The sequence below is a fragment of the Pelobates fuscus genome, chromosome 1 (assembly GCF_036172605.1).
Source record: "Pelobates fuscus isolate aPelFus1 chromosome 1, aPelFus1.pri, whole genome shotgun sequence".
Taxonomy (NCBI): Eukaryota; Metazoa; Chordata; class Amphibia; order Anura; family Pelobatidae; genus Pelobates; species Pelobates fuscus.
Window position 1 is genome coordinate 353,829,804 of NC_086317.1, and position 26,904 is coordinate 353,856,707.

Below are 26,904 nucleotides of genomic sequence, written 5' to 3' on the forward strand. Positions count from 1 at the left end.
AAGTGGTACCATCACAATTGATCTGCAATGATGTCATTTATTACAGAGGTGGGATACCACTTCTGTCACCCTAATATGCTGGAAGCTGTGTGTCTAAATGGGTAATAATTTACATATGTGGCTATGATAATTGTCTACACATGTGCCACAAAAAAAAAGAGTTTTTTGAAAAAAGTAAAAAAACAAAACAAAACCCCAGACAATGCATTTTTAAGTAGTAGTGCTGCCATAAAGACCTAAATATATAAAAAATACAGATTAGGGAACAGTACACTCACAAAAAAAAAAAAAAAACCTGTTCAAATTCACGTATCTTAGCAAATATGGAAAATGTTATTGGCCATACAGTGGCATGGGTAGAGAAGGAAGCAAATGATATTTGGGAGAGACAGGGAAAAAAGGGGACAAGGATGAAAAAAGAAAGTGACAAGTGGAAAAAGGTCAGATAAAGGGACATGTGGAGAGGAAAAGTAACGTGGGAAGGGGATAAGTGGCATTAACATCCCTGCGTTCACATAAATGCTCCACAAAATACACTCCTGTGTTCACATATGTATTATATTATAATATATATATATATATATATATATATATATATATATATATAAACACATACATAATGTCATAATAAGTGTTCTTTGATATTAATACAGTGCCTTGCAAAATTATTCACCCCTCTTGACTTTTTACCTATTTTGTTACATTACAGCCTTAAGTTCAATGTTTTATTAATCTGAATTTTATGTGATGGATCAGAACACAATAGTCTAAGTTGGTGAAGTGAATGAGAAAAACAGGGGCGGACTGACCGGTCGGGCACTTCGGACATGGTCCGAGGGCCCGGCCGGGAGGGGGGCCCGGCCGCCCCTTTAAATGCTGCAGCCGCCTGAGCGCTCTCTTAAGAGCGCTCAGGCGGCTGCAGCTTCTCACCTCCCCTCCCCGTGGCCGAGCTGCTCTGCGTCCGCGGTGCCGGCCGGAGTTATAGGAAGGTGCACACACACTGAGTGTGCACCTTCCTGTCAGTCCGGCCGGGTACAGGAAACAGAAACTCCTGTTCCGCGCGGAACAGGAGTTTCTGTTTCTTGTACCCGGCTGGACTGACAGGAAGGTGCACACTCAGTGTGTGTGCACCTTCCTATCAATCCGGTCGGCACCGCGGACGCAGAGCCTCTCGGCCACGCTACGGGGAGGGGGTAAAAAGAGAGAGGGAGGGGAGAGGGGGGGGGGGGTTAAAAGAGAGAGGGAGGGGGGGTTAAAAGAGGGAGGGGGGGTTAAAAGAGAGAGGGGGGGGTTAAAAGAGAGAGAGAGGGAGGGGCGGGTTAAAAGAGAGAGGGAGGGGGGGTTAAAAGAGAGAGGGAGGGGGGTAAAAAGAGAGGGAGGGGGGGTAAAAAGAGAGAGGGAGGGGGGTTTAAAGAGAGAGGGAGGGGGGTTTAAAGAGAGGGGGGGTTGTTAAAAGAGATGGGTTAAAAGAGAGAGGGAGGGGGGTTTAAAAGAGGGAGGGGGGTTAAAAGAGAGAGGGGGGTTAAAAGAGAGAGGGAGGGGGGTTAAAAGAGAGAGGGAGGGGGGTTAAAAGAGGGAGGGGGGTTAAAAGAGGGAGGGGGGTTAAAAGAGGGAGGGGGGTTAAAAGAGAGAGGAGGGGTTAAAAGAGAGAGGAGGGGTTAAAAGAGAGAGGGAGGGGAGGTTAAAAGAGAGAGGGGAGGTTAAAAGAGAGAGGGGGGGTAAAAAGAGAGAGGGAGGGGGGTAAAAAGAGAGAGGGGAGTAGGGGGGGTAAAAAGAGAGAGGGAGGGGGGTAAGAAGAGAGAGGGAGGGGGTAAGAAGAGAGGGGGTAAGAAGAGGGAGGGGGTAAGAAGGGAGTGGGGAGTAAGAAGAGGGGGAGTAAAAGAGGAAGGGGGGAGTAAGAAGAGGGGGAGGGGAGAGTAAGAAGAGGGGGGAGGGGGTAAGAAGAGGGGAGATTAAGAAGAGGGGGGGAGTAAAGGGGGTAAGAAGAGGGGAGGGGGGAGTAAGAAGAAGGGGGAGGGGGGTAAGAAGAGCGGGGAGGGGGTAAGAAGAGGGGGGAGTAAGAAGAGGGAGGAGTAAGAAGAGGGGGAGGGGGAGTAAGAAGATGGGGAGAGTAAGAAGGGGGAGTAAGGAGAGGGGGAGGGGGGAGTAAGAAGAGGGGAGAGTAAGAATGGGGGTAAGAAGAGAGTGGGAGTAAGAAGGGGGTAAGAAGAGGGGGAGGGGGGAGTAAGAGGAGGGCAATTGCCCCCTCCCCTGTCCGCAGGCACCGTGCGGGCAGCCGGCAGGGGAGGGAGGAAGAGAGGACCCGGGAGCTCAGCCTGCAGCTCCTCTGGGTCCTTCTTGCACGAGCACAGATCATTGCCGCGGTTACCACGGCAACGTTACGGCTCTTGCAAGAGTAAACTCTAGCCCTGGAGCTACGGGCTAGAGTTCACTCTCAACACTGTGACCACCAGGTATTCCTGGTGGTCGCAGTGGTGAGAGTGAACTTTAGCCCCATAAACACACTGCCCCCACACCATACACATTCACACACTGCCCCCCATACACACACACTGCCCCCACACACACCCTACACACACACTGCCCCCACACACACCATACACATTTACACACATTGCCTCACACACACACACATACACTGCCCACCCATACACACACAGCCCCCCATACTAACATTGCCACACACATACACAGCCCCCTCGTACACACATTGCCCCACACACCCTACACATTCACACACTACACCACCTCACACACACTGAACCTTTCACACAGACTGCACCCCTTACACATTGCACCACTGCTCCTATACCCTATTACAGCCTCATATCCCAGCAGACCCCAGGTAAGTTGTCAAACTGTTCTTAAACGGTTTGACTACTTACTCTGGGAGGGGGGCCCGGCCCTCCTGGCACCATAACGACTACACAGAGTAGTAGTGGTTATTGTGCATGGATTATTTCTTTAAATAATCTACGAGTGCCCCAGTAGCCAGCAAGCCAGCCAACCCACAGGCCAGCCAGCCCACAGGCTGGCCAGTAGACAGCCAGCCAGCCTACAGGCCACCAGTTAGGCTTAAAGCCAGCAATCCCACAGCCTGCCAACCGCAGCCAGCAAGCCACAGCCTGCCAGCCAGCAAGCCACAGCCTGCCAGCCGCAGCCAGCAAGCCCACAGCCTGCCAGCCGCAGCCAGCAAGCCCACAGCCTGCCGGCAGTAGCCAGTAAGCCCACAGCCTGCCAGCAAGCCCACAGCCTGCCAGCCGCAGCCAGTAAGCCCACAGCCTTCCAGCAAGCCCACAGCCTGCCAGCCGCAGCCAGCAAGCCCACAGCCTGCCGACAGTAGCCAGCAAGCCCACAGCCTGCCAGCAAGCCCACAGCCTGCCAGCCGCAGCCAGTAAGCCCACAGCCTTCCAGCAAGCCCACAGACTGCCAGCCAGCAACAGTAATTAAGGTAAGAGGAGCCAACTTGGCCTAGGTATCAGCTATGTTGTGTTGCTATATTGTGAATAGGAACCAGAGTGTTGGAGAGACCCCCCTCCAGGCCCCATTAGACTCCATTGTAGTCTCTAATGGGACCTGGAGGAAATTCTTTCTAACACACTCTCTAAAGGACACTGAGATAGCCTCTGCTAGAATGCTCCCCCCCCTCCATGGCCCATTAGCCCTCAATTGTAGTCTCTACTGGGGCCTGGAGGCGACTGTTTCCAGCAGGGACACTGAGATGGCCTCTGTTAGAAAGACCCCCTTCCAAGCCTGTTAGACTCCATTGTAGTCTCTAATAGGGCCTGGAGGGGATTCTTTCTAACACACTCTCTAAAGGACACTGAGATAGCCTCTGCTAGAAAGACCCCCCTCCATGGCCCATTAGCCCTCAATTGTAATCTCTACTGGGGCCTTGAAGGGATTATTGCACTTTTGTTCCTTGTGTCTAAAGATTGTGTAGGGTGTGGCTGGAGGCGGTGCATGGAGGCGGGACATGGGTGGCGCTTGCTGCGGAGTATGGGTGGGGCCTGTAAGGGGGCCCTTGATTTATTTTGCCCGGGGGCCCTGAGGGTTCTCAGTCCGCCCCTGGAGAAAAATATATACATAAAACAGTTTTTTTAGAAATAGAAAACAGAGAATTGGCATGTGCGTATGTCTTCACCCCCTTTGTTATGAAGCCCATAAAAAGCTCTGGTGCAACCAATTACCTTCAGAAGTCACATAATTAGTGAAATAATGTCTACCTGTGTGTAATCTAAGTGTCACATGATCTGTCATTACATATACACACCTTTTTTGAAAGGCCCCAGAGGCTGCAACACCTAAGCAAGAGGCACCACTAACCAAACACTGCCATGAAGACCAAGGAACTCTCCAAACAAGTAAGGGACAATGTTGTTGAGAAGTACAAGTCAGGGTTAGGTTATAAAAAAATATCCACATTTTTGATGATCCCAAGGAGCACCATCAAATCTAGCATAACCAAATGGAAAGAACATGGCACAACAGCAAACCTGCCAAGAGACGTCCGCCCACCAAAACTCACGGACCAAGCAAGGAGGGCATTAATCAGAGAGGCAGCACCTATGGTAACCCTGGAGGAGCTGCAGAGTTCCACAGCAGAGACTGGAGTATCTGTACACAGGACGACAATAAGCCATACGCTCCATAGAGTTGGGCTTTATGGCAGAGTGGCCAAAAGAAAGCCATTACTTTCAGCAAAAAACAAAATGGCACATTTTGGGAGTCTCCCACATGCCTTTTCGCAAACTCAAAATGTATGGAGGAAGGTGCTCTGGTCTGATGAGACTAAAATTAAACTTTTCAAAGAAAACGCTATGTCTCGCGCAAACCCAACACATCACCCAAAGAACACCATCCCCACAGTGAAACATGGTGGTGGCAGCATCATGCTGTGGGGATGTTTTTCAGAAACCGGGACTGGGAAACTAGTCAGAGTTGAGGGAAAGATGCATGGTGTTAAATACAGGGATATTCTTGAGCAAAACCTGTACCACTCTGTGATTGATTTGAGGCTAGGACAGAGGTTCACCTTCCAGCAGGACAATGACCCTAAACACACTGCTAAAGCCACTTAAGTGGTTTAAGGGGAAACATGTAAATGTGTTGGAATGGCCTAGTCAAAGCCCAGACCTCAATCCAATAAAGAATGTGGTCACAAGTGCAAACAATCCAACTTGAATATGATGGAGCAGTTTTGCAAGGAGGAATGGGCAAAAATCCCAGTGGTAAGATGTGGCAAGCTCATAGAGACTTATCCAAAGTGTCTTGGAGCTGCGATTGCTGCAAAAGATGGCTCTACAAAATATTGACTTTAGGGGGGTGAATAGTTATCCACATTAACTTTTTCTGTTATTCTGTCCTATTTGTTGTTTGCTTCACAATAATAATAATAATAATAAAAAAAAAATACATATTCAAAGTTGTGGGCATGTTCTGTAAATTAAATGCAAATCCTCAAACAATCCATGTTAATTCCAGGTGGTGAGGCAACAAAACACGAAAAATGCCAAGGGGGTGAATACTTTTGCAAGGCACTGTGTATATATACATATCTATTAATATCAAAATACAATTATAATGAAATTATATTAAAACAAAAACACAATAATCGTGCCAGCAGTGTATTTTGGTTTTGTGCTGCCCTAGGCATGATTAAAACAAAGCTGTTTTCCTGGCACTATAGTTCCCTATAGTGCCCCCTCACCACCCACTCAACACTGAAGAGGTGAAAACCCAGTGAAAACTTCAGTCACTTACCTGAATCCAGCACTGGTGTCCCTAGGCACTAGGTCTGGCTCCTCCACCGCGCTTGCATTAGGCTTCCTCATAGGAAAGCATTGTATCAATTCTTTCCTATGGGGATTTAGCAGACGCAGAATGTCCTCATGCACAGCGTGAGGACATCCAGCATCAGTTAGGCAACATAACCACCTGGAAGTCCCTCTGGTAGACTAGATGTGGAGTAAACTCCTCAAGGTAATTATTGCAGTTTCTGAGATCCTGCAATAATTACACTTGCAGGGTTAAGGGGACTGGGACACTGCACCCAGACCACTTCAATGAGTTAAAGTGGTCTGGGTGCCTGAAGCGTCCCTTTAAGCACACACTCTGACAGAGACACACACATTCACTCAAAGACAAACACACAGATGTCACTGACAGACACGGACTAACTGATTTAACACACACAAACTGATAGTCACACACACACACACACAATGACAAAGACTCACTGATTTGAAAAACACTCACATACACGTACACACACACACACACATACACTCACTAATTATTACAATTATAAATTAACATTTTCCACCCAGCCGCCCTACCTGGAGAGCTGACGTGGATCTGTCCCTGGGGTCCGGTAGGGCTGCTGGGAGGCGTGCAGCTGTGTTAGAATCAGAGGCGGCGAGGGAGCTCTGATTTCCCTGCTCTGCTCCCTCGCGCCTCATGGGTTGTCTACCGATGGCGGGAGCCGGAATGACGTCATATTCTGGGTCCCACAGCATCAGCAAACGGCGCATGAGGGAGCAGAGCAGGGAAATAAGAGCTCCCTCGCTGCCTAACACAGCCCCACTGGACCCCAGGGACAGGGGAACACTGGGGAAGCCCGAGTGGGTATTTGGGGGCGGCACACCTGGTTAGAACTTGTATCCAATTTACTTTTATTACTTACAATTGTCCTTATGAAGGTTTTTGATGGCAAACTGAAAGGTCAATTAATATTTTTTATTTAGTATGCAATAAAAAAGTTATATTTTAATTAATTAGATACAGGTCTTAACACTAGTTTCTATAATGAAATTATACATTTTATTAATATTTACATATTATACAAAATGATTTAATTATAATAAATTTTAAAATAAAAATATTGAAAATATTAATATATGGGGGGCGGGGCCAAGCCAGCAAGCTAAGCGGTCGCATGTAGGCTGAGCTCCCGTTCAGTTTGCCGATCTCCCACAAATACTCAAACTCAATATAAACAATATACCGGAATACGCTACCCGAACAGGGGAGAACCCGGTGACATGCCTGATATTTTTCCCGAGCGTCTTGGAGATCGAGAGCCCAAAGTAGCTGGAAGTGGCCTGCGGACGACGGGGAAGGGGAGAGACAGCCGCTCTCCCAGTCTATGAACCGGAGACCCAGACCCACTGAGGCCCTGCTCCTCCCCCCGGACTGGTGGGGGTTATCCCGGTCCAACTCTGAGGGGGTATGCATATGTGGAGACCCCACAGAAAGAGTCACGCGAGCAGCAAGTTGAAATGCGGCCCTGCAAAATGGCCACTGCCACGCGGGCTAGACAAGCAGAACATCCTGACTACATGGCTAAGCTGGACGAGCTAATCGCTAAATTCTGGAGGAAAATGGCAGCCAGGGAGCAGCAAACCAACTAAACACTCACCCTTGGCGCTGCCGACATGCTCCCAACACAGACGCATACTCCCTCCTAAAGGCAGAACACGAAAAAGGCGCCAAAACAGACGAGGCTCCCGAAAACACAAACGACTGACCTTACCGAGGACGGGGCTCCGCGGAAACAAAAACCCTACCATACCCAGTCTGCACACACGACACACAGAGGGGACCCTCCAACACCAACCCCCAACTCAGAGATGGGACCCGGCAGGGCCAGGGAGACCCGGGCGGCACCCAACGAACCACAACCACGTACCTCACACAGATGCAAACCCCCACTCAGACAAGCCACGGAGCACACTTCTTGAACTGTCACGGGACTCTGTAACCCCCCTAACGGGGCATCGGCTGATCTCGGCGTCAAGCTGAAAAACATACCATTGCTGGCTGAGACGGAACACCATCACACCCGCAGACACTGCAAGCCGTGGGGCCAGCAATGTATTATTATATCTTATGTAGCAATGTTTTAGGGGAAAACCCACATTCTAGACGAGGGTAGCTTCCTAGGATCTCCCCTGTGACCCTGCCATGTGCAAAATAGAAAGCACCATAAGCTTGATCAACCAACATAAGCCCGGCAGGCTATTAACCCCCAATCACTTATTAACCAAGACCTTAAGTGTCCCTACCACACATGCAGTGGGATTTATAATTGCTACGGTCAGGTTGAATATTGTATACCCCAGCTGTCCCACTTCCAGACCCAGCAAAGCATCTAAGCTCCACGGCGGGATACCCAAAGTCCCTAACATAGTCCTCGTGTGTGTCCCCTCAGACCATCTAGCATGATTATCTTCAGTTATTAAGCATCTAGTTAGTATTAATGGTAAAGTTTAAGCTCTTTGTTATTTCTCAATATGCATTACTCAACCTATTACCACTAACCGTATGTATACATCTTGTTATAAAACAAAATGTGCAAGTGAAACATGTCATGATAATGTATGCCTTCCTATGCCTGTACTTGCTGTTGTGGCACCGCAGGCTTGCTGTACAATCCATTGCACGAAAAATAAAGAATTATAAAAAAATTTTTAAAAAAAATAAAAAATATTAATATATACATATATATATATATTAATTTATATGTATATTCTTACTAATTGTACATAATTATGTGATTTTATCAATTATAAATTGAGAGACCTGCCTGACAGCCCAAGCAGAAAGTCCAAAGAATATAATTCGCAAGCCCTATGTTTGACCCTGTAACGTTTCAAAACACCATAAAACCTGGGCATGAGAGATACTGTTGTACTCATGATACTTCGCTGAACACAAATATGAGTGTTTTAAAATATTAAAACATAAGACGAGATGAATACCCTGGGTGGTTTACTTGCAAATGGTATGCCATGATGGGGGTAATTTTAATTATTGGGTTGCCCTACGTTCTCAAAGGTGACATAGGCCTTGCAAACCAATCTGGCAAATTTCAATGGGTAAAAATTGAAAAAGGGAAAACCCCTTTTGGCCCATTAACTTCCCACAACGTAATGTATTAACATACATTTGACCCAGTATTTTCCCACAACTTCATAACACTTGGACAAGGTGGGTAATGTTGCACTCTTGAGACATTGCTGAATACAAAATATGTGCGTTTTATTGCAGTAAAAGCTAACAGTATTGACACAACATGACATTCACAGTTAAAATGCCAGACAGACTTAAAAAATAAAAGTTCAACACTATTTAGATTTTGTTTATAATAAATTAAGTTTCATATATAAACATATCATGTGAAATGAAAGCCCTGTTTCTCCTGAACAAAATGATATATAATAAGTGTAGGTGCACTCAATTTGAAAGAGATAAATTATGGTTAAACAGACATATAGTTCAAATTCCAGGTTTTGTTTACATTTTGTTTTAATCAGAACTCTGACCTTGGTTGTGTTAAGCTCACAAAAGTATATGAAACATAGATAATCCCCAATATAGATGATCCAATTAGAGAAACCCTGAATTTGCAATAAAAGTATACTTAACCCACTATTTGAAAGTGCTTGTTCCTTATGTGTGTGGATAAAAAAAATATAAGGACAATAATGTACACCTGAAAGAAGAAAACACACATGTTAAAGCAACACTTTAGGGTCAGGAGCACAAACATGTATTCTTGACTCTATAGTGTTAAAAGCACCATCTAGCCCCCCGATCCCTCCCTTGGGCAGACCCAGCAAAAGTCAAACACAGCCCTGGTCAATCAGCTTCTCCTCGTAGAGATCCATTGAATCAATGCATTTGTATGAGGAAAGTTCAGTGTCTGCATGCAGAGGGTGAGGAAACTAAATGACAGTGCTGTACAGTGTGCAGCACTGCCCCAGGAAGCACCTCTAGCAGCCACCGGAGGATTGGCCAGTGGAGTTATCTCTAGGCGGTAATGTAAACACTGCATTTTCTCTGAAAAAATAGATTAAATGCCTGAGCCACAACCAGGCACCTTTTTTTAAGAAAGCAACAGTGTAATCAAAGCCTGTGTAATTGCTGAATACCCTGCAATGATGAGAATATAACTCACCTATCCAATACTCCTCCAAAGTGCTTAAACACATGCAGTTTTAAAATAAAATTGCCACGCAGAATGTGGGTATTGTGATATATACGAAGTTAAAAGTGCTATCCGAGACAGTGCTACATCAATGGGTGTTTGGTTGATCACATGGAAATTGGGTGCAAAGGAAGAGAAACAACTTCATACTCAAGAGTTAAAAAGTAACATATATACAACATTGCCAAAACTTTGGATTTGGTACTGTGATAACACGTCTTGGAGTACATGGGGCTATGTACAAGTTTTCTAAGCAATTACGAAAGTTCTGGCATGTGATTGCAGAGTGTCGGAACTACAGTGAACATAAAGTGCAGCAGTAACAGTGAGGAGTGAAAAACAATCAGGTCAAGGCAGCATCAGGGATGGCAGACATTAGACACCAACACAATCAGAGGTCCTCACCCTCCCTGGGGGATCACTATAGCTGAAGAGACTATTAAACTGAACTTTACAGTTAGGGCTTCACTGCAGCACTGGGACGTGGTACATTTAAGAGGACATTGAAGCTTACATTATAATGGTGTGTGAGATGAAGGGATCACATCATGGGAGGGTAATAAGCATTTAAGGGGACACCAGAGGGGAAAGATGTGGGTTGTAGGGGGACAGCAGTGTACGAAAGATGAGAAAACACAACTGTCCTGTCTGCATATGCTGGTGTTTACCTTACTGTGTCTACGTATCTGCACACGTCTGTCTTACCTTCCTGTGCCCGTATGTGTATTGGTATAGGTACTCTGCTGCTCTGCCTGCAAACATAGGAGGCTAGCTGGACTACTTTGTCCAAGGTTTCTGGTACTTATCTCTTACCTAAGCTCCAAAAGGCCACATAAGTGCTGTAAACAGGTGCCTCTACAAAATAGACACCTACAGGCAGGTGGCTACTCTGCATAATGGGAAATATGAGGTACAACCAGGTTGCTAAGCAATGCCCTGCAAACAAACCACAGTTGCTATTTTTGTTTGGTACTTGCTTAGATTACAAGGAGGAAATGTCAGAACATGGGGCTTTCACACACAACAACAGTGACAGAAACGCATTGTGCATTGGCAAGTAGTTCACTTTTCTAGACAACTTAGTTCAGTGCTTTCAGTGTATCACTACTTCATAAGGTTGGACAGATTTTTACATATTAATGTGGAAGTGTACTTCAAATTATTCATTGTCAAACTGATACAAAATTGTTAAATAAAGATGAAAGACAATGCCGATATATTCTTAACTTTATAACCATTGCAATAAGGTGTAGAGGCTACAATGATGAAGTTTAAGTTATGATAAAAATATTTTTTTACACTAATAAAAAAAAAAAATGTCTTCAAGAACAGGTCACCATAGAACAGTTTGTATTGGCCTTTTATGCATTTGTAAAATAATATCTTCTTTAACAGGATTTTATTAAGCAAAAGCATATTACACGTGATCATATGTACAATGAGACTATTTCACATACAAAAGCAGAGATTCTTTTTTTCTACAGCAAGAAATAAATTAATAGGGTAAATAATTTCCTAGACATTCTAAACATTACAAATCAATAGATACCAAATATAAAAAAATAAATAAAAAAAACATAGGCTGGATTTTAGATTACATAACAAGGTCAAGTCCTAAGAATCAAGTATCAGGTCTTTTGGCACAAAAAAAAAAAAATAGAGGGGAAAACAAGCAGTGTAACAGATAACGCTATGTACAAGCATTGCAACCATTGATTTTAAATATATCAAATCATTTTAGCATGATTTGACAACTTTCCTGGGTCCGACTCGGCACCTGCACCACATTTGGTCTTCTCCAGCAAGAGTAGCCAGATGTCTCTTTAAAACAAAGAACGTCGAATGCAGGACTGGTCTCAGTCAGTGAGCGCTGTTTGGCATAGTCCTGTTCTGCGCTATATAGCAATAAGGCCTCTCCAGCATGAGAACACTGGATGTAGTGGAAATGGCACGAGCACCTGGCAGGGCCCAGGTAAGCTGTCAAACAGTGATACAATTTCATCTCTCTGTGGGACATCAACAGGGCATGCCTAGCATCATATCCACTACAGAGGTTTCAGAGTAAATGTCATCCAAGCATCTAAGGATCAGGTCACTTTTTAAATTAACAAATAAGGCACATCTTTGATGGAGACATCATCCTCAATCGTGAGAAAGTCTGGTCTCTCTTTTTGAGTAAATTGCCTACCCCTAATTTATAATAATACTTTCTGAATATTGGTCTTAAAGTGCAAATTTTAGGATCTCCTCCGGCAGGATGGTCTTCTTAAAATATTCAGTATGTTAAGAAGTGTATGAACGGTGTGCACAGATCCCAACATTGTTGCAGATTGCTGTAGATAACCTCCTGATATGAATAACATATCCAACAAACAAATACTCATATTTACCTATCCTTCAGAAACAAATACAAAACAAAAAAAAAATCAGACATGTTTTTTTGATGGCAGAGGTATTTCTTCATATGTTAGCTTAATGTAGGGGTACTCCATAGGTAAATACCAATATTCAAAATTATAAAACAAATAGAAGGTTTTATGCAAGACAACCTCATCGTAGATTGCCAGGATACTTATTAGGAACTCTTTAAAAGAATGAGGAGGTCTAAAAGGTGTGTAAAACATTCTTATATCTTCTGCCAAAGATGTATTGCCATGTGGCCCAAATATAGACGAGACATTTCCCAAGTATACAGGTTCTCCACTGTACAAGAATATACGAGTGTAATTTGTCTGAATCTCTTTGTTAAATGTGGCTCCAAGCTCCCATATTTTTTGGTAGGTTCTCAACACAAATTTGCTGCAGTCATAGGATTCAAACCACACCCTTGGTTTAGCTCTGGTTGGTTCCTGCACAGTCCATGTCTCGTAGTAAATCCCAGTGTCATTATCTTCTTTTAACCATTTTGACATCTGATTAAACATGGCACCTGTTTAACGATTTAATTGCATTTATTATTGTACTGCTATGTTTGCACATCCCCTATAGATCACTTCAAAAATCCTTAATGAACTGTGTATTGAGAAAAAAAAATCTTAATAAAGTAAAACATCTTAGAAAACAAAACATTTTCCATCAATAATACTGGTTTGTAATTCAAGGAAAAAGAACATCTTTCCAGAGTCTGTTCTAACACACAAAAATACAAAAACTCAAATTAGAAAACAGGTTGGTGAGTGAAACCATGCAAGCAGAAGTTAAAAAATACATATACCGGTACTGCATTTGTGACTGTAAAAAAAAAGAATAAAGTAAAGAAATCGTTCAAGCACCATTGCCACTAATGTGTGATGTAGTGGATATGGTGTCAAGATGTCCCTGGTGCCGCCCCCCTCCATTTTGGAACGGTGATACTTACTTGGGGTGCATTGTGCACCACTCCCCAACAGCCCGATTTCCAGAAGAGAGCGGGAAGCTCCTTCATAGTAGCTCTCCAGATGCCAGGTAACAGGTCAAATCTTCTAAAACGGTTTTACTACTTGCAATGGAGGTTGCGAGAACATTCCTGGTGCCATAACCACTACAGAGCACTGTAGTGGTTATGATATTTAGAATGTTCCTTTAATGAAGCTTTAGGTCAGTAATCAATCAGCTACTAAACACCCTTTAAAATACATAACTGAAAACTCCATTGTACTGAGAAAATCCATACTCTTTAGGATGCTGTATTTTTGGGATCTGCAGTTATGCCATGTATTATAACCCCTTACCTGACATTCTTGCAACAGGAACCAAAGTCCCATTGCTTTTCCAGTGTTCGTCATCTATTCCCTCATAGAAACATGCTGCCCCTTGATTACACCAAAATGGTTCTTCCACGTTGGGTCTCAAGTGTGGAAAAGTACAATTTCCAAGCTGAAATAGTTCGTACCATTCAGCTGTGTAATTTTTTCCTGTTATAGAACTCCGGAATCCAACTGCATCATGCATAATTTTCTATAGAAGTAAAAACAAAAAAATGTCAGTCTCATAAGGAAACAATAGCCGATTTACTAAGATATCCTCAATTGTAGAATGTATAAGCTGCTGTAGCTAATACAACTGGCAAAGTCTATGCTATCCAAGTTCACAATCTGGATTTATTTTTTATTTTTTTAGGATTTATTTGAAAGTGAAACAAATCTCAACATGTCCTACTTGGTATAACATTTTTAAAACAAATAACTATAAAATGTCAACCATTGTATAGAAATAAGCACATTGGCATGATACAAGCAGGGTATGAAATAATTACATATGCATAAGAGCATTCATACAAAACAAAAAATATAAAGTGTGCTGTATCTTTAAGACAAACTATTAATGTATATCAGCTGTAGCATCAACCACATGAAAGTGCATATGTGCATTACATAAAGTGACACTTAAATGTCAATTAAAGTGCAATGTGCCCAATTCAAACTTATAATGTGCAACACTGCAAAATACAAAAAAAAAAAACAAAAAACTAAGTGCTACCAATACTATGCAATTATACAGTGTAGCACTTTACTTACATAGATATCCGTCTCCCATATAATAGGTTAATATGCTTGCAGGTGGTTTCACACAGAATATAACATGTAATAGAAAAAAAAAAAAATAGGGCAACACGAAATGTAATAGTGCAAAAATAGGAATCAATCACAAGTGTAGAGCAGTGCAAGTCTGCTCTAACTGTATCAGCTTCCACCTTATAGTCAGTGAAGAGACCTTGTTTTGTTTTTTCTTTTTCTCTTACTTGGGAGAACTTTCCCACGCTTGTAAAATGACAAAGAGCACTCTGATTGGCTTAAACCCACCAATCAGAGTGTTCTTAGCCTAATTGCAGGGCGGGGCAAGGCTTTATAAGCCTTCCCCCGCCCTGCGGAGCTCAGTCTGCGCGGAGCCCTCCATGGGTGAAGATGGATTATTTTTTTGTGCGCTCTGGTTTTTTCTTTTTCGTCGGGTTTTTTTTTTGGCGCTCGGGATTTTTATTTTATTTTTAGTTCGACGGCTATGATGGTTTTTTATTTGCCCTTTTTTGGGGCTGAAAAATGAAGACTTTAGAAAAAAGAAGACGTCGAATGGCAAGTTTAATTTTACTTTACAGGTTAGCAATTTTATTCCCCCCTCACTATTTTTTAGGGTGAGGGGGGTAGGTAGGGGCATTTTTTATTTGGGTGGGGGGTGGGTGACTAGGGGCTTGGGGACCCCTAGTCACCTTGATGAGGGGGGGGGGGGATTTACTTAGTGCCCCCACCCGCCGCCCAGGGGTGGGGGCGGGGGGAGGACAGTAGGTCCCCCCCATTATCGTTAAAGCCCCCACCCGCCGCCCAGGAGTGGGGGCCGGGGGAGGGGAGGACAGTAGGTCCCCGTCCCCCCCTTATTACCATGATGGCCCCCACCCGCCGCCCTGGGGTGGGGGCCGGGGGGGGCAGTAGGTCCCCCCCCTTATTACTATGATGGCCCCCACCCGCCGGCCAGGGGTGGGGGCCGGGGGGGAGGACAGTAGGTCCCCCCCTCTACTACTATTATGGCCCCCACCCGCCGCCCAGGGGTGGGGGCCGTGGGGAGGAGAGTAGGTCCCCCCCCCCCTACTACTATTATGGCCCCCACCCGCCGCCCCAGGGGTGGGGGCCGGGGGGGAGGACAGTAGGTCCCCCCCCCCACTACTATTATGGCCCCCACCCGCCGCCCAGGGGTGGGGGCCGGGGGGGGAGGACAGTAGGTCCCCCCCCCCCCCTACTACTATTATGGCCCCCACCCGCCGGCCAGGGGTGGGGGCCGGGGGGGAGGACAGAAGGTCCCCCCCCCTACTACTATTATGGCCCCCACCAGCCGCCCAGGGGTGGGGGCCGGGGGGGGGAGGACAGTAGGTCCCACCCCACTACTATTATGGCCCCACCCGCCGCCCCAGGGGTGGGGGCCGGGGGGAGGACAGTAGGTCCCCCCCCTCATTATCTTTATGGCCCCCACCCACCGCTCAGGGGTGGGGGCCAGGGGGAGGACAGTAGGTCCCCCCCCTCATTATCTTTATGGCCCCCACCCACCGCTCAGGGGTGGGGGCCGGGGGGGACAATAGGTCCCCCCTACTACTATTATGGCCCCCACCCGCCGCCCCAGGGGTGGGGGCCGGGGGGGAGGACAGTAGGTCCCCCCCCCTCATTATCTTTATGGCCCCCACCCACCGCTCAGGGGTGGGGGCCAGGGGGGGGGGGGACAATAGGTCTACCTCCCTTATTTTACTTTACGGCCCCCACCCGTTGTTTAGGGGTGGGGGGCAGCCACAGGCTGCTCACTGCTTACTAGACATGCCCCTACTCGCGGTATAGCGAGTAGGGGCATATTATTTACTAATACCAAGTCATTTTTACTTAGTGTTAGTAAATGTGGCTGAAAGACCAGTTTAGGTCTTTCAGCCTTTTAGTAGATAGCTCCCGGATACCGTGGGAATTATGGAGTTATCTACTAAGCGGCTGCAAGATGCAGCCGCGGCAATGACTAGGATCGGAGTTTCATTCATTAGAATGAAATTCCGATACGATCAAAGTACTGAATTGCATCCTAACACCAATGGAGAAACTCTTCTCATTCTGTTAGGATGCAATTCGGCAGTTTTGTCGGCATTCTGTCTAAGTGACAGGACGTTCGGCAATACTGACAGGAAGCATTGTGGGAACAGGGAGGAAAGCTAGGGATCATGGGAAAATTGCTCTGACCAGCGGAAATGAAGCACACTTTGCTCCTCCGCTGGTCAGGCGGAGGAATCCTCCATAAGGCAAAGAGTCCCTACTTTGTCTTATGATTTTAAAGAAAACTAAAGAAGAACAGATCCTGAGAGAGGGGGAGAAGAGGAAGAGATTGAGGAAAGGTAAGTTCGGCATGACAGTGCCGCTTTAATGGTACTCATTTTATCTACCTCGGAAGGATGAAGGGCTGAGTTGACCCTGCCAGGATGCATTAGCCCAGTGAGCTCTCTCACCAGCCTAATATACATTCCAATATATATCTGATATACATTATTAGTTTGTCTTAAAGACACAGCACACTTTAAAAAAAAAAATATATTTAAGTATATGTGTTTTGAGCTTTTACCCATTGTAAGGGGCAGTTTTGTATATCAATTTTAGTGAAATAATTTTTAGGGCCATATTTACTGGTTTTACTATGTATATATAAAAGCATAAATGACTAATGTAATAGTCAGATTTAGTCACATGACAAACTTCTGATTCATCTACCACTTTATCAAAGTAATAGATTTGGTGAGTTTTTAAATCTTAGATAGGCAGCTTTCACAAAATCTTTTTATTGTACTGATATGCACTAGCTTAGTAGGAGTAGTTGGATGATTTTCTGGTTTGATTTTTTTCACGAGTTTTAATACAACACTCCGAGTACCATAACCACTGTAGCTTGCCACTGAACTAAGCCTGGCCATGCAGGCTGCACTGATTGACTGAGAGCACGCTCATTTAACATCGAAGGACAGGTGCAGTGGAGTTAAATAGTTTGACTTCTTACTCTGGAAGGGTGCCATTAATTAATGCTACGGTTCTTGGAATGCTGTTTAATAATTTAGATTTAATACTTGAAAATACTCGTGTTTCCATTAGTCAATAATTTACTATACTTACAAAATGTCCCAGCAGATCCCCATATTTGAATTCCCAAACAGGGGCTTGCAATCTGTAAACATCAATGAGATCCTCATCTTTCATCTTTGGAATAGAGCCATTCTCAAAGCCACTGGGGCAAAATGTGTACCTTGCTTGGCAGTATGGATCAGTTTGAGGTCGGAAGTCAAACCGTCTGTATCAGGTAGACACAATAGGGAATTACTAATTTGTGTTTTACATGGTTAACCTGCAGTTATTTACTGGGATTAAGGCCCCATCCTATTGGAATATCAGACCACGATCACATATATGAATCCCTCGAACCCTCCTTAGTACTTTTTTTTTAGCCTTAAACAAAAGGTGATTAAACATGGTAAAGTTCTGAACATTTATTTTATTTATTTCTACCTCAAGATTCAAAAAGGGGGTCAAACAGCAAAAGGCTGCATGTCTTACCAGCTACAATAAAATGTCACTAGGGAACTAGAAAGCTTTAGTTATAAATTGACATTGTGGGCAATCATGCCTCATTATATTGGTTGTCTTCGTATCCCTTTGAGGGCCACAATGTGAGTAAATAAACTCTTATATGCAGTAAATGCCTAAGAAAAGGCTCACCATGTTTACTCTATATGACAAAACAAAGAAGAGGGAGAAACTATTAATAACTGAATAAAAACCTTTGATCATTAGAACGGAGTCAATTAATTATTCTTTCTCGGTCATTGGTGTAATGGAAGTGGAAATACCATCTGTGAGATACCATACAGACTGTGCAGGGTATGCCAGATTAGTGACTGCTGGCTCTGCACAATCTAACGGTAGCCTGAAGAGAGTTGTATAAAAGTTGCAAGAAAAAGGTTTTTGAGCAGTTTGAAATTACCAGGATTTTTCCACTGATTACGCAGAAAACGCACCCTGATCATTATCACAATTATAGACAATAACACAATCGGTCTATACTAATAACACACCAATAGATTCACTTTTTAAATTTTTATTGAGGACATTAGGTAATCATTCACAGAGCAGTTTTAGAGTCACATCTGTCACTAGAAATCGGGATCGTTCTCTCCCCCCACCCAAAAAAATAAATAAAAAAAATGACATGATAATGATGCTGTATATGTGGAAAACATATATCACAGAGGGGTGGTCTTTTGGGGGAAGTACCCAAGGATTCAGAATTAGAGGAGAAGGAAACAGAAGATGAGGCAGGGGTTTTTAAAAACTAAATATCAGCTAGGTCAAGATCGTTTCATTCATAAGCTATTCTAAGCTATGTGGTTGTTATTGAGATTGCAAAATACAATGATTATAAAGACCATAAATCACAAACTGAGAATTCAAAGTAAACTTCAAATTTAAGGCCAGAGTAGCCAAACTGGAAACCTAACCATCAGATGTTTTTTCTAGGTCATCTATTTTGACCTTAATTTTACCTTGGATTCTGACTGTAGTGTGTGTGTGTGTGTGTGTGCGCGTGTATGTTTTGGGGTGGGCTGGGCGTGGGGGAGGTGCATGGATTTACCATAAAACAAACAAAGCTAATGGGATAACCCACATATTGTTTACAATCACATACTTGATAGCAGGGATGGTCAGGAAGAAGAACTCTTACACTCACTGGCATACATGTAGGGGTCCGCAGCTGCGACCAGGCCTGTCACTCCAGGGCTGCCCTGCCGACCCTGTACCAGCCGCGCTGTTTCGCGGCCCTGGTCCGCGCGGCAAACCGGCGTCCAAGTGGTCCATCAGGTGGCCCATGCTGTAAGGGCCACCCGATGGAGAGGACATCACTGCTGGGAGGAAGTGACTGCCCCGGTCACTCCTCCCAGCAATCACACAGAGCCCGCACGGGAGGAAGGAACTCTGACTCCCACTAGCCTGAGCCACCATTAGACCCCAGGGAATGTCACCCTCCTGCACCTAAAAGGTAGGAAACAGAAGGGTGACTAAAATATTTTGTGTGTGTGTGTGTGTGTGTGTGTGTGCGCGCGCGCCTGTCGGGGGGAAGCAAAGGAGTGGGAGGAAGGCAGGGGCCCCCATGGATTGGGTGTACGCCACTGCTTACACTCATGATAAACGGTCAACCTTATTGATGCAAAATGAGAGTTGTACGCCTGCAACACCTGATGTTCCTCATGTCCACTCCTAACCGATAAATAGTTTTGAGTGCCATGAGATCCAACACTGCATATGGCTAGTAACTAGGAAGAAGGTCTATAGTGGAGTCTCATATGTACAAAAGTGGAGTTAAATATGCAAACACACACACATATCTGCTAGCATGATCTCTGGAGACCTTCAAGATTAGATTTGGAGAACAGACAGTGGCAAACAAAATAAAACCTTGCCACTAGTATGCAATCATCTGAATCATAGAGGATACTTGTGGAGGGCTGCAGTTCTCTAAAAGATCATCACGAGTAGACAAGAGCGCTCATCTAAAAGTCTCTTTTAGGCAACTGTTTGGATATTCTCTTGCTTTAAAATAACTGAACTAAGTTCACTGGGTTTGTTTTTAAATTACTAGATGGTTGAGCAGTTTCTTCTGAGTCTCAAATATTGGCAAATTGGTATGGCCCTGTATCAAAGCATTTGCATGGAAACTTGTCCAGCTTAGGACACCTCTTTAGGAACTTATGAATTAAAGGCTGCAATAAATTATAAAGGACAACCTTTAGTCCTATATAACTAATGAACACTGCAACATTTTCTGTGTTTCAATTCAAGAGGGAGCCTTTTTCAAACTACCTGCATAAATTAAACTTTACATTTAAGATTAACAACCCCTTCTCTCTGTATATTCTATCATTACACTTCAGTATGATTTTATTACCATAGGGATACACTTTTAGATAGATGTGCTTTCACTATAGGTGATTTCTAAAATGTATATTGTGTCATTTTTGTCTATTCATCCCAATTGCACATAAATTATTGCCATGAAATGTAAATAAAGACATAAATGCCTATGATTGTTAATCGAGTTAGAAAATAACTGACTTTATATTGCGGGTTCAATAGAAATTGTTAAAGGGACTCTATAGTCAACATATAAAAGCAAGAAAGACAGGTCCCCCAGCCTTCCTTCTTGCTTTTATATGAACTTTCATTGATTAATATAAAAACACTCTTAAAATTATTTTTAAAAACTTACCTCCGTTCCAGCGCCGAGCTCCCAGCCTTGCCGCGCCTCCTTTTTCGTCAAAATGACGAAATCGCGGGGCCCAATAGGACGCTTCTCAGAGAGAAGCGTCATCGCGATGTGGTGCGCATGCGCGGCTTCGCGCTGCACCAATCGCGTTCTTCATAGAGCGGCATTGACAGCCGCCCTATGAAGAAACTCAGCGCTTTACCGCGCATGTGCGCAGAATGCGCGTTCGCGAGCTGAGCTCGCTTTCTATACCCGCAAACACTATAGAGATTTCTCTATATATAGTGTTTGCATACAAACACACATATTGTTAAACAATAAGGGGGGGGCCTACTGTCCCCCCCCCCCCCCCCCCTGAGCGGTGGGTGGGGGCCCTAAAACTAACAATAAGGGGGTGACCTACTGTCCTCCCCGGCCCCCACCCCTGAGCGGTGGGTGGGGGCCCTAAATACAAAGGGGGGGGGACCCTAGTTAACCCTCCCCCTCCCCCCCCCCCCAAAAAAAGATCTACCTACCCCCCTCACCCTAAAAATAATGAGGGGGGGACCTTCAACTAAAAACCTGTAAACAAACAAAAAAAAGAGATAAAAACAACTTACCATTCGATGTTTTCTTTCTTCTAAAATCTTCTTTCTTCAGCCCCAAAAAAGGCCAAATAAAAAGCCATAATAACCGACGCAATAAAAAAAAAAAAATCCATGTTCAACCATGGAGGGCTCCGCGCAGACTGAGCTCTGCAGGGCGGGGGAAGGCTTATAAAGCCAATCAGAGTGAAATCCATCCACTCACAGTGCTCTGTGTCATTTTACACAGCGTGGGAAAATTCCAAAGAACTTTCCCACGCTTGTAAAATGACACAGAGCACTGGCTTGGATGGCTTGAAATCCATCCAATCACAGTGCTCTGTGTCATTTAACAAAGCGTGGGAAAATTCTTTGGAATTTTCCCACGCTGTGTAAAATGACAAAGAGCGACGGGTGGGGGCCCTAAATCCTAAAAAGGGGGGGGGGGGGACGACCTAAGGTCCTCCCCTCTGGCCCCCACCCCTGAGCGGCAGGTGGGGGCCTTATATACTAATAAAGGGGGGGACCCCTGGCCCCCACCCCTGAGCGGCGGGTGGGGGCCCTAAATACCAATGGGGGGGGGAGACCTATTGTCCTCCCCCCAGGCACCACCCCTGAGCGGCGGGTGGGGGCCCTAAAAAAAATTTCCCCAGGTGACTAGGGGTCCCCAAACCCTTACTGAATCCACCAATCAGAGAGTTATGAGTCAAATAACACAGCGTGGGAAAATTCCAAAGAACTTTCCCACGCTGTGTAAAATGACACAGAGCACTCTGATTGGTGGATTTCAAACCAACCAGAGTGCTGTGACAGGTAAATGTAGAGACTTATCTGTCAGTCTCTTCATTTACCTGTCAGAGCACTCTGATTGGATGGCTTAAACCCACCAATCAGAGTGTTCTGAGCCTAATTGCAGGGCGGGGCAAGGCTTTATAAGCCTTCCCCCGCCCTGCAGAGCTCAGTCTGCGCGGAGCCCTCCATGGGTGAAGAAGGATTATTATTTTATTTTTATTTTATTTTTTTTAAATTGCGTCGGTTATTATGGTTTTTTATTTGGACTTTTTTGGGGCTGAAAAAAGAAGATTTTAGAAGAAAGAAAACATTGAATGGTAAGCTACTGTTTACTAGACATGCCCCTACTCGCGGTATAGCTAAGTCATTTTTACTTAGTATTAGTAAATTTGTCTGAAAGACCAATTTAGGTCTTTCAGCCTTTTGGTAGATAACTCCCTAATACTGTGGGAATTAGGGAGTTATCTACTAAGCGGCTGCAATAGAAGTGCCGAAGTCCCGAAATCCCGAAGTGTCGAAGTGTCGAAGTTCCGAAGATGCCGAATTTCGGAATGCCGAGCCGAACTGAACTGAAAATTTTCCCCATGCACATGCCTACCACTTACCTTAATCCAGCGCCGGGCTCCCTCGGCCCTGGTGACCTCTCCTCCTCCGCCGACTCCCGAGTGAAGCCGAATGTGCATGAGCGGCCAGAGGCGAGCACGCATTTAAACCCGCCAATAGGAAAGCATAACTCAATGCTTTCCTATATGGATCTTGTTTGAAGCTGGACTCCATGAGGACGTCCAGCGTCAAATAAGTGTGATTTACCCCGTGTAAATCGCGGAAGCGGCTCTTGTGGCTGTCAGTGAGACAGTCACTAGAGGCTGGGTTAACCCTCAGTGCAACATAGCAGTTTCTCTGAAACTGTTATGTTTTCAGCTGCAGGGTTAAAACAAGAGGGACCTAGCACCCAGACTACTTCATTGATCTAAAGTGGTCTGGGTGCCTATAGTGGTCCTTTAATGAACATATCCATTGTCAGGACATGGGAATTAGGATTACAATCACATTATTATTATTGGCATTTATAAAGCGCCAAAAAATTCTGCAGAGACATGAGTTGGGAGTTGAGACAAGAGGTAGCAGGGAGTGATGACCAGGGAGAATTAAAGGACATTTGTAGCCACTATAAAAATGTAAAGGGAATGAGGAGGTAAATAAATTAGATAACAGGCAGCTGGTGAAGCATGCAATATTTAGACGTTTCATGTGGCACTTCTTATGCTGCTGACTTTTAAAGCAATCGGATGATGTGGAGACGAGATCTGGGAGCCTGGACCAGCGGAGCAAAATCATTTACATACAGTTCATGCTGTTCCTTATGGTCTGAGTATTCTTTGAGTAGTGCAGGTTAGTATTGCAGTATGAACACTGTTAACATCTGGGCTGTTGGCTTTTGCAATGTGGAATGATGAAAAGCAAAGTTGATGACAACAAATCCTTACTGAGTCACTGGCAGCAATGTAACCATTACAGCTTCATGTAGCATTTATGTTGTGGTCAGTTTCCCTTTAACGGCTGACTGACTGGGGGGGGGGGGGGGGGGAAGCTCTTTCTATGGAGGATTCCATGGTCTCGCGAGATCCTCTATAGATTTTAACACCGTATTCTCGCACACATGCAAAATGTACAGCACTGACGGTGGCTCCTGGTATCTGCAGTGCTAGGATTTGAAGAGCGCTGGATGCAGGATCAGATACAGAACCTACCTTACCCCTGCACCTCCCATGGCAATCGGAACCCCAGCAGTGATGTCACTATCAGGGGTTTTGGCTTTAAACTTTGAAGAATAGCAGCTTGGGGAAAGGGAGAACAAAAAACAACCTACGCTGAACTCCAATCCACCCCCACCAAAATAAAGCAAAACCTACTCTAAGGTGAATGAATGCAAATTTACATTAACACGATGCTAAGACAGCATATACTTGCTGTCCTAGGTTAGATTGCTTTAGATGGATAATGCGCATGTGAATCATTTGCATGATCTAATCTAAGCTGCATTGGAGAGGTATGGCTTTGTCAAACCGCTAAAAAGCACACTGACAAAATATGAGGTGTAGGTACACAAGAATTAATTTCACAATAAACTGCAGTGGTTACGCTTTGTCGGATGTACATCTAAAAAGTTTATATTCAGGGAACTAAATGACCCTATTCATAAGCAAGTCAAGCAGGTACAATATAGTGTTTGTTAGTTTTGTACTTACTTGTAAGGCACTGGCCACTGCTGCTGAAACCCTTCAGTACTACAAATGGTTAAAGAAATCATGAGAAGGACAAGGAGCATTGCTTCTAACATAATATCACAACCCATTGTAAAAACAGTACAGATTTCCTTATAAGTGATCACACGCCACCTAATGAAAAATAATAAGACAAAGGTAATTAAAATGAGTGCCCTTAGTTGAATTTGTGGGTTTATTTGGAGCTGGTTAGTTGCAATGGAAAAAGGTTGTGTAAAGGAACACTCCTGAATCTGTTGTAGCCACAGTGAGTAGCAGGTATTGTCGTATCTATATATCCACTCCTGCACACGTTCTTATACCACTGAGGGAGATATGGTTCTATGAGCCCATACAAGAACATGCGCACTGTGTATATGCCATTGATGTGACCTTTTAGTATTACTGTGCCAAAACAAGTTCATGAAGTCCATTGATGTGCCAGTCCTATTTTATTAAAGGGACCAAAACAATGTTAGCTTAATGAAGCAGTTTTTGGTGTATAGATCATGCCTCTGCAGTCTCACTGCTCAGTTATCGGCCATTTAGGAGTAAAATCACTTTGTTTATGAACTCCAGTCACACCCCCCTGCGTGTGACTTGCACAGCCTTCCTAAACACTTCCTGTAAAGAGTCATCTAATGTTTATCCTTCCTTTATTGCAAGTTCTGTTTAATTTAGATTTGCAGATCCCCTGCTATGTTAATAGCTTGCTAGACCCTGCAAGAGCCTCCTGTATGTGATTTAAGTTCAATTTACAGAGCAAGAGATAAAAAAAAAAAAAAAAAATGTAAGATTAATTACATCTGATTGAAAGTGAAACCAGCTTTTTTTGTGCAGGCTGTGTCAATCAGAGCCAGGGTAGGTGTGGCAAGGGCAGCATAAACAGAAACAAAGTGATTTAACTCCTAAATGGCAGATAATTGAGCAGTGAAACCTGAGAGGCATTACACTAAACGGCTTCATTAACCCCTTCCCGACCAATTACTGTAATTTTCCGTCAAGCTTGTCCTTGCGTTAAGGACCCTTGACGGAACATTTCCGTCATTTACTAAAGTTAACCCCAGATCGACCAGGAGGCTGGGAGTTATGGTAAATTGGGGAATTTACTGTTAGTGCTGCTTACTGCTAGTTAGGGGTTAAACAAAAGTTTATAAAAAAAATTACAAGTGTAAAAAAATGTTAAGAAAGTTTAAAAACGAGTTTTAAAAAGTAAACTACACCTGGAACAAACTAGAGAAAAAATGATCCCACGATAAGGTTCAAAATATGCCCTTTGAAATACCCTGGGATGTCTTCTTTAAGAAATGGTATGCCTTTATGGGGTAGTCGGATTATATAGCCTGGTAAAATACTCTAAAATGGGACATGGACACAGCGTAAAAATTCAAAGTTTGAAAAAATACTGGAATCTCCTATTGACCGAGGGCCCTGTGAGTTGTCAGTCCACCCCTGGGCTCTAGCAGCCTTGAGTGCCATATGTTGCTGACCCCTGGTCTACATAGAAAATGAAAGAGGAGAAAAAAAAAATCTGCCAGTGACATTTTTACAATTCAGCTCAGATGGCCTCAAAAAGTCCTGCATTAATTCTGCACAAAAATTAAACTGATTTAGTGAATAAACCCTCCATTATTAAGATTTTTGCATAATCACCACCTGCCAAATTGTGCCCTATTTTGTGGATATAAATCATTCTCAAAGTAAGTACCCTTAACCTATTACATGCCCAGAATCAACACTGACAGTTACTGGAAGTGAAAAAGAGAACCGTGCCCTGACTTCTGAAAGTGGACAGTCAAATACAGGAACAACTTCTACAGTATCGCTAGCACAACGTCAAAAAATAAAATAAAATAAAATAAAGGGGGCACTGGTTGGTCTTTCATACAAAATAATAGCAATGAGACATTGCGCCCCCCTCTGTAGGAAGGTCACAGTGCATCGAACACCTAATATTCCCAGCACAGACACAAAGCTACTGTACCTGTGTAACATGCTGAGAGGATGGCCATGTAAGCTTAGACTGTTATTCCGTTTGGAGTCTATTTGCTCTGTTTGCTTGGCAGTTATTTGAGAAATAAAATACTCACCTAAAATAAACAGCGTGAAGTCTCGGAAGCCCTTGCAATGTAGCAGAGCTCTTCCAGCCCTTTAAACAGTCCCCTCAGTTCACAAGCTACTTCCGGGCTCTCGCATCAAGTGACTGAGAGCGCCTGATAGTTCTGGGCATGCGCAGCATGGAAAGTTTCTAGGAGTCACCCTTAAGTGGCAAGAAGTTTGTTATTTCACATGATTGGTTTCAGAATTGTTAGCATTCGATTACGGCATTCTGTTTGCCCAGCCGTCGTGTATCGAACAGCTCCAAATCAACACCTTGGAACATGACGTTAATTATTTGTAGCATTTTAGAGCAGAGATGTGAAGGGAGTGATACTATTCTCAGTAAATAGGCGGTGAATACTGGGCATGCAAGACCCACACAGCAGGACAGTATCAATATATAGGTGTAGCTACTCAGCAGTGATTTTGTTTACAAGCTAATAAAACGAATAAC

At 44.1% G+C, this 26,904-nt stretch overlaps 1 protein-coding gene across 2 annotated transcripts; it reads right to left on the reverse strand.

Moving 5' to 3' along the window:
* Positions 1 to 11,578: 11,578 nt before the first annotated feature.
* On the reverse strand, positions 11,579 to 26,535 carry CLN5 (CLN5 intracellular trafficking protein). 2 transcript variants are annotated; one of them, XM_063444689.1, is made up of 5 exons: positions 26,441 to 26,535; positions 24,336 to 24,485; positions 17,590 to 17,764; positions 13,702 to 13,927; positions 11,579 to 12,920 (listed from the first exon to the last, which is right to left on the reverse strand). In XM_063444689.1, exons 2-5 carry the CDS (start codon positions 24,440 to 24,442, stop codon positions 12,418 to 12,420), a joined length of 1,011 nt encoding a protein of 336 aa, XP_063300759.1. In that variant the 5' UTR covers positions 24,443 to 24,485; positions 26,441 to 26,535; the 3' UTR covers positions 11,579 to 12,417. The 2 variants fall into 2 exon arrangements, with proteins under 2 accessions (XP_063300759.1, XP_063300758.1); XM_063444688.1 differs by lacking the exon at positions 26,441 to 26,535 and adding an exon at positions 26,335 to 26,429.
* Between the last annotated feature and the right edge of the window lie 369 nt (positions 26,536 to 26,904).